The following is an 8,444-nucleotide window of genomic DNA, read 5'->3' as shown; positions in this document are numbered from 1 at the left end:
TGCAGCATTTTATTTGTTACTGACTAGCATTGGGAGCCCAGGGAACGCCTTCCAATGTAAACCAGTCATGTCAATCTGAAACCCGAGAGCAGCCACCCAGCATTACCACCAGAGGGGCAAGAACCCCAGGTAAGGCCGAGTTCCATAGCAACCAAGCCTGCAAGTTTAACATTCAGTGAACAGTTCCTGGATGTGGTTTTATGAGAAGTTTCTCCCCTGCCTTCTGACCTCGCAGCTGCTTCCTGCAGGGGTTAGAACATTGTCACAGTTGTTGACATCAACACAGCTCGGGAGCCATCGCCTGTCTGCAAACAGTATTGCAGCACATATGAAGGGGTGCAGTGCAAGCCGCACCGGCGAGATCCCCTGCAGCAGAAACCCTTGGCACCTCACACAGGTTTCCCCAATTGCTCCTTGTTTGGCCTGCGTGGAGCACCCCCCTTCCCAAAGCTGCTGCAGTTTAATGCTTTTCTTTTTCCTCCAATCCCTTTATTCTTCCAGTCTCTTTCCAGAGGGATCTGTTCTGCTGGAAGGTATTAATGGCAGCCATCAATCACAGACCTGGTAAAAAATTGATGGGTGCACTAAGCAACTTCATTCAGGCTAAATGAGGAGCAGTTAAATGCCCCTTTGTTTAGTGATAGTTAAACAATAAAAGCCATTGCCCACGGCATGGCAAGGCCTGGGTAGACGCTTAGCCATGTAACCTGAGGGGTTTTCCTGGAGACTCATTGCAAATGCAGGAGATGGGGCATTTATTTAATTGCATGCAGCTGTATGTGTCTGGGAAACCAGAAAGCGGGGAGAAAGCGAGCAGAGGAGCAAGGTGAGGGGAGAAAGCGAGCAGAGGAGCAAGGTGAGGGTGGCCCTGGGAGGAAGCCAACAGGGAAACATGTCATGTTTGAGGCTCTGGGTTCCACTCACTCTTCAGCCATAAGGGTCTCTGCCTTCAAGGTCTGTCTGGTACACGTGAGGGTTCCCTTGCAAAGTCCCTATCACCTTGTCTAAGTTTCCAATCCCACTTGGAACAGGCAAACAGGAAACCTGTTTGAAAAGGATTTAGAAAATCAGGAAGTTGGTGACTATAAGAAGCTGTCCATATGAGCAGGGCCCTACCATTTTCACGGCCGTGAAAAACATGTCACAGACCCCAACATCAGCCTTGCCCCGTGAAATCTGATCTCCCCAACATCAGCCGGGCTGGGAGGGACAGGACTTGTTCTTCCCCTGCACGGCTGCTAATCAGACCCACCTCCATAGGCAGCACAGAAGTGAGGGTGGTAAACCCTCACTTCTGTGCTGCAGCAGCGCCAGAGCAGGGCTCCGGACTGCTGACCCCCCGCCCCCAGCTCCTGCCAGGGCTCAGGGCGCTTGAGCTCTGAGGCTTTCGCACCCTCTCCCTGCATAGCTCCTGCCTGGGGGGCTGCTCCCCCCCTGCGGCTCCTGCCGGGAGGGGCTGCCCGGGGTCCAGGCTTGGGGCTTCCACCCCCTGCAGCTCCGGCCTGGGCTCAGGGACTGCCAGCCCCGCACAGCTCCAGGCCCCACAGCTGCCTCCTGCCTGGCTTGGGGCTGTCCTCTTCTCCCCTCCCCCCCCCCCGGCTCCTGGGCTGCCACCACCAGCCCCCCCTTGGCTCCTGCCCAGGCTCTGGGTGCTCTTGCTTGAGGATGCTGCCCCCCCACGTGGCTCATGCCAGGGCTGGGGGCACCCGGGCTCCAGCCTGAACTCAGGGCTTCCACCCCCTGCAGCTCCTGGCTGGGCTCAGGGACCTGCTACCCCCCTCAGCTCTGGCCCTCACAATTCCTGAGGGGGGCCCGGGTTCAGGGCTGCTGTCCCTGATGACTCCTGCTTGGGCTCTGGGGCACCCAGGCTCAGGGCTTCGGCACCCCTCCATCCCAGCTCCTGCCATGGCTGGGGCATCCATAGGCCCATGCGTTAATCCATCCACTGACTTGCAGCTAGAAGCCCCCGGCTGGGGCGCTCCCAGCAGCACTGGGGAGATCGGACCTACCTCTAGGAGACTCCTCCAGCTGCAGGAAACTCTGCTGGGCTCTGAAGACAGCACAGAAGTGAGTATGGCAGCCCTGCAACCCCCTGACCACAGCTTTGGGACCCCCCACCTCCCCTGCACAATCCCCTTTTGGATCAGGACCCCCATGGTAACAACACTTGAAGCTTCAGATGTAAACATCTGAAATCGTGAAATTGATGAATGTTAAGATCCTGTGGCCATGAAATTGACCCAAGTGAAGGGAGAATTTGTCGGGCCCGGCCCTACAGATGAGATGGGAAACTCGGCATGCACCGCCGCAGTCACAGCTGGCGTCATTCAAAATGCTCGCTACACCCGTGTGGCCACGGCCCATACAAACATCCCCTACTCTGTGCTCCCCTCGGTCCTCCTCTCTCCCACTCCAGACAGCTACATTAGCCATATACACCAATGCGACCACCGCATCGCCCCCCCCCCCCCCCGAATGCCACGCAGCACCTCCACTCTGGAATCCCGGCAGACCAAGGCACAGGACTCCTGGGTTATATTCCTGGCTTTGCCACAGACTGTGTGACCATGAGTCAATCAAATCACTTTTCTGTGCCTCAGTTTCCCCATATATATTAAATGGTGCTGATAATACTGTCCTGTGCAGAACCGGAGAGTGACACTTCTATAGAAGCTGCTAATCTGTATTATCACCATTTGGTTGTAGTATTTTTATTACTGGCTCTGGCCCATGTTGCTCCCCCAGGAGGAACCTCTGCATCATTTGCATAACGGGCTATTTCCACTCCGCAGTGCAAGCCCGCCCCCACCCCCAGCACGTTTTCTTCCTGTTGTGTGCGTCTCTGGTTTCATCCTCTTCGGGGGTGAAAGCAGCTCGGCCAGTCACTATGGCAACAGATGTTTATCAAGCCCCTGAACCGAGGCACAGGGCTGGGGAGAGGCAGTGTAGCATCTGGGCTGGGGCCTGGTGCATCTGCTCTGGAGCCAGCAATGCCGCAGCTGGAGGTGCAGGGAAAGGCTGCGAGGTTTTCAGAATGCAGCCGCCATGTCCGGCTCCCTGTCTCCCGAGCCCGGCGAGGCAGCACAAGGAAGTGCGGTTTCCCCGGCGTAGGGGCTGTTCATACTGAAGGTACCGCAGCGGCTTGGCACTAAGAAGTTGGGCACTGCTGTTGCTGGCAGTCTGTCCAGCATGGCCCTGGGCACTGGAACCGCTTTTGTTAAGAGCAGGGAAGTTGGCCAATTCTCTGGTCTATCCCTGTGTCTCTCAGGCCATTCGTTCCTGCCACAGCCCGTGGGAAGGCGTCCTGGTTCAACATGCCCAGTACGGCACCCTTCTGGCCCTTCCACCCCCACTGTACAGTCGCTAGGCCGGACTCTCCTTGGCTGAGCCAAAGGGGTCCCAGCACTGGTATATGACACTCTTCCCTCTGCTATGAGCACCCCCAGGGCAGTGAGCCCCTTCCTTCCAGTGCAGAGCTACCCCTCTTCCCCAGCAGCCCCAGGGGCATGGGGCACACCGTGGCAGGGCAGACATGTGCCGCAGCCATTCTCCACTGCTGCAAAGCCCCAGAAGAGCCACCAAAGCCGGAGTGCGATTTAGGGGAGCCATAAGGGCTGCCCTAACCTGCACTGATTCCTGCAGCCCCTGACTACGAGGGGCAAACTTCCTCCTGTCTGTCAAATTGTCCTTCCAGAGAGCCATGCCTGGGGTCTGGCTGGTAATGAATATAGTCCTAGCTCAGTGTCCCTACAAGCCAACGCTGCAAACTATCCTGGAATCACTTCAACTGCTACCAAATGCAGTCACTTCTGGGGTGGAACACAGCAACACCCCTCACAATTTTAGGACAGAAAGCAAAGACCAACTGACAAGCTGCCTGGTGATCTACATCAGGGGTTTCACCAGAGTAGCCTCGCTGATGCAGTTGTAATGGTCTGAATTTCCTTAACGATGACAGGGCCGTAGAAGAATCCCACTGGAACCAATCTGGCTTGTGGCATGTGCTGGGAGGAAAATGGGGCAAAAACATGATCTCTGCTCTGAGGGAGAGATCTGAGGCTGTGGAAAAGAGAACCAGTGGAGAGTGCAGGGGCAGAGGCTGATGGAGAAGGACACACACCTATCTGCATTGGCAAAGAGAAGAATCTTGAGGTGCACCACCCAGGCCATCTGCAGCCCCAGGACTTTGTTGTTACCTGCAGATTCGTCAGCTCTTTGGAAGTTCTCCTGCTGCTGGGAATGGGGAAGGCAGGAGATTCCCGGGAGAAGGGAGTTTACTGAAGTGGGGGGAAAGGCAGGTCAGACTGAAATCAGGCCTCTGGGCTCACGTTTATTGCTCCTTCATCCGGCTTCTGACTGAGCCAATGCACCAAATGACAAAGCTGAGTCCAGGAGTTAAGACTAAACCCCCTCCAGTGCTGGCACAAAAATTACCTTCATTATCATCCTGGTCATCCCAGCAGATGGCCTCAGCCCCAAGGGACCAAGAGTCCAAAACGATTTCCAGGAGAGAAGGACTCAGACCATGACGGGCGAGGTTTGGGGTGGTATCTGCCTGGCACCGAGAAGGAAAGGTGCCAGGAATGTAGTGCAGGATAAATATGGTGACTACAGTAGTGTTGACCTCAGGCAGCTGGGAATCAGCCTCAAAGTCAGGAGACTGTGTCAAACATCATGAGATTTTTTAAAAAATATTGTCACAGGCTGGCCGGCCCTGTAAGGGAAAAGTCTGGCTCAGCCTTGCCTGTGCCTACTAGTGAGCCCCCAGCTGATGGTGATATGGCTGTGATAATTAGCCATCCCAGCTGCAGGGAATCGGGAAGGACCCTTAAACAGAGTTGGGAGTGCAGCAGAGAAGGAAGGCCTGCAGAGAAGGTAGGTTTGTTCTGTAGGGTCAGACTCCTGGGAGGGCCACCAAGACTATTTCAGGGGCTGCTGAGAGGGGTGGAAGAATTATTATTTGGAGGTTTAGCTTGTGCCTTCAGTTGCCCCTGTTATTCCCCAGAGGGGGACTGAACTTCATGTGACATGGCCCCAAGGCTGAGCCCAGGAAGGCCAGGTGAGAGGCAGATGGCCTGTGGGAGGTGCCAGAGACCAGGGCCCCCTGTGGCATTGTACCCCAACACAAGGGGGTGCTCTGGGTGATGAGTACACTACCTGACAAACGCATGCGGGGCCTTTTGAGTTGTGTTTGGGCTTTTGAGCCTTTCAGGGTCACATTTGCACTCCTGTGCACAGATCCATGGGCTTTCAGTGTTCAGCATTTACGTTTAGCGTCCAAAGTGTTTCACGTTCATTCGCTCTCCCTCAGCCGAGTGGGGCCCGATGCTTGTCCCCCTGAGGCAGGGAGGTGGACAGACTTGGCCAGAGCCACACAGCGAGTTACTGTAGTGATGCCTGGTCCATCAATAATCAAGTACCGTAGCTAGGAAAGGGGTGGCTCTCTCTGTGCTGGGCTCGGGGCAGCTGGCTCTAGCGCTGGGGGATGTGTCCGAGAGGGCTTGCTCTGGAACCCTGCGTGGGACTATTTTAAATCCTGTTCCCATCCCAACCTGCAGTCCCCACCCCACCCGCTCCTACATTGTTTCTTGCATTTTTATCCTGCTCCCAGCTGTAAAAACCTTAGATCCCACAAGAGAGACAGATTTTCCCATGCTACTGAAAACAACAAAAACAGTGGGTTATAGACATGGAATTCAGACATAATTTTATCACTAAAAGAATCAGACAAATCTTGCTTAAACCATTTAGTGTTTTCCTGCAATTACTGCAGTCTGGGTTTTTTTTGCCCACCTAATCCCACCCACAATAAAGTACATTTTACCCACTCCACTATTACTGTGGCAGGCCCTGCGTGATCCCAGTCCTGCCGCAGGTCTCTGACTTGCTCCCCATTCTGCAGTGAAACCGGGATTGGCTGTCTTCTCCAGATGTTCTTCCCCGGCTCTGTACACAGGGCTTTTCTTCCAGGGCCACAGGGAACTCTCTGTAACTGTCAAAATATGAAAACGCAACAGCACTTTTACCTATTCCACACCCATGCAGAGACTGTGGCAAACAGCTCTGGAGTTGGGGGTATCTGGGCTCCAAGAGTGTGAGATAGAAAACCACCCTTCTGTTGATGTGACCTACAACACACACACTGCCTCCCCCCTCAGCCCCCTTCCTCCCAGTCCCCCCCCACTCACACACACCCTGGCTATGGAAGAGGAATAACAGCTATCTGGAGAGAGGCTCAGCTCTAGCTCCTAAACAGTGAATGAGCCCGGCAAGGATCTCTGGATGGTGCAACTCTGAGCAGGGCAGTAAATATCCTTGGCAGAAAGTAACAATCTACAGCACAACTCCACCCAGTGCAGCCACCAGCGATGGCATAGCCAGAGCTCTGCGGAGGGAGGAGAGGACTGGGGAGCTGTCCCTGTTAGAACCAACTAGTCCAGGGGTCAGCAACCTCTGGCACGCAGCTCGCCAGGATAAGCACCCAGGTGGGCCGGGCCAGTTTGTTTACCTGCCGCGTCGGCGGGTTCGGCCGATCGCGGCTCCCACTGGCCGCGGTTCCCCATCCCAGGCCAATGGGGGCAGCGAGAAGCCGCAGCCAGCACGTTCCTCAGCCCGCGCCGCTTCCTGCAGCCCCCATTGGCCTGGGACAGGGAGCCGCGGCCAGTGGGAGCCGCGATCGGCCGAACCTGCCGACGCGGCAGGTAAACAAACTGGCCTGGCCCGCCAGGGGACTTACCCTGCCAAGCCGCGTGCCAGAGGTTGCTGACCCCTGGACTAGTCTATGGGTCAGCGACTAGTCCAAAAGGGGGAGAGAGAGCAGGGCAAACAAGGGGCTGGGCAGCGAGCAGTTCCACTGCCCTTCTTGGCATCATTTGAAGGAGCTACTCACCTCTGCATAGCAGGGCCTTAGTATATCCCAAGCCAGAGTCCCAGCACCATGGCAATTCCCACCACCGTCTGCAGCTTCTTGGGGTGAGTGGAGAGAGCACTAGATCCTACAAGTCCCAAGGAAATGCAGGTTAGTTTGAGTGGCTTCTGCCTGGGGGAGAAGCAGGCCCTCCTGCGCTGTGCTGAGCAGGGCTGTCGTGCCAGGCAGCTAGGGACACGGGGCGTATGCAGTGAGCAGCTTAGAACCAGCGAGGAGAGCAAGGCCAGAAGCAGACCCCAGGGCTATGGAGCTGGATCCGTGCACTCTGCAGGGTGGATCCTCTCTAGTTCTATTCATGTCTTCTGTTTTTAGTCACTTCTCATTTCCTGAAGATTTTGCTTTAGGAGCAGAATATTTTAGTTCACAAACACATGCCTGCCCATACTTTCCACATTCTGAAAACACGCATGTGACAATATATTCCATGTATGCAGCATTGAAATAGCTGGGGGTAGAAAGTGGAAATTTGCCATGAAAGTAGCCCGAAAATTTGGTGTGGGGGATAAATGTGCCTGGACAGCTCTGCTGAAAATTCGGTTTGTTTAGATCAAGGTACGAGCCATGGGATAGCTCCCTCTCCAGCTGCACAGGGTGTTTCACCAAGGGTTCTTGCTACGCTGTTGAAGCATGCACACGTGGCTAGCTTAGGCGGACAGTGACAAAAACTTGAGTGAAGGTGGGAACGTGAATGGGCAAAGGGCTCCGCTAGGACCTTCCATCTTTCGCTTCACATCTAGGGAAGGGAGAGCTTCAGGGTTCTGAAGTTATCCAAGGGAAGGGTTCCCTCTTGTCGACCTTGTGCAGTGCAAGGGACAGTGTGTCCAACTGGTGCACAACCGTGTAAATCCACATGATGGATCCTTTTCCTTTAAAAACCGTAGCCAATGCCATTAGCTGTGTTATCAGATCTCCAAAGCTGTTTTGTCAGGAAATCCCAAAGACCGAGTTGCTTGTACTATCTCAGCTGTGCTCCCTTGTGCACAGACATCAGGGCATATTCGACAGACCTGGCCCTTTTCTGCCGAATTGAGCTCCAGAGTCTCAGCTTTCATTTTTTTTGCTTAACCGTCGGGGTTAATAACAGAAATTTTGAGACAACTAATGCACTAGCATCTCCCTAAGTCTGCAGCAAGCCAGGTACAATAGCACTGAGGGGTCCGAACTGCCCAGCCCGCTCAGTGGGATCACTCTGTGCCTTGCGTATGGCAGAGTATTTAATTACAAGAGTCCATATGCTATCTCAGATTACAGGATGAAATAGCATAGGGTTTTCTGCACCTGTAGTACAATATGGTACACACATTTCTATCCTGGTGGGTCACTTCCTGCACCAATTTCATTGTCAGAATGGTCCAGGCTATCTTTACAGAGTGACGTAAATGTGTATATGAGAAATTCTCTTCTCTTTCAGGTCTATATCTGAATTACTAATCAGCAGCTCATGTGCTACCCAGCTCAGGGGCGGCTCCAGGCACCAGCGCACAGGGCCAGCTCCAGGCACCAGCCTAGCAAGCAG

General features: G+C 54.5%; 1 protein-coding gene across 1 annotated transcript in view; it reads right to left on the bottom strand.

Moving 5' to 3' along the window:
• Window positions 1-6,906: 6,906 nt before the first annotated feature.
• The window catches only part of ENPP7 (ectonucleotide pyrophosphatase/phosphodiesterase 7), an 81,590-nt gene continuing 80,052 nt past the window's right edge, over window positions 6,907-8,444 (bottom strand). Inside the window, exon 6 of the mRNA XM_024205960.3 lies at window positions 6,907-6,995. Coding sequence (XP_024061728.3) covers window positions 6,907-6,995 — 89 coding nt within the window. The remainder of the gene's footprint in view (window positions 6,996-8,444) is intronic.

The sequence above is a fragment of the Terrapene carolina genome, unplaced genomic scaffold (assembly GCF_002925995.2).
Source record: "Terrapene carolina triunguis isolate 2854851 unplaced genomic scaffold, T_m_triunguis-2.0 Scaffold192, whole genome shotgun sequence".
In the NCBI taxonomy this organism is placed as follows: Eukaryota; Metazoa; Chordata; order Testudines; family Emydidae; genus Terrapene; species Terrapene triunguis.
Note: the sequence above shows the minus strand (reverse complement) of the source record. Positions and strands in the feature narration are given on the sequence as shown.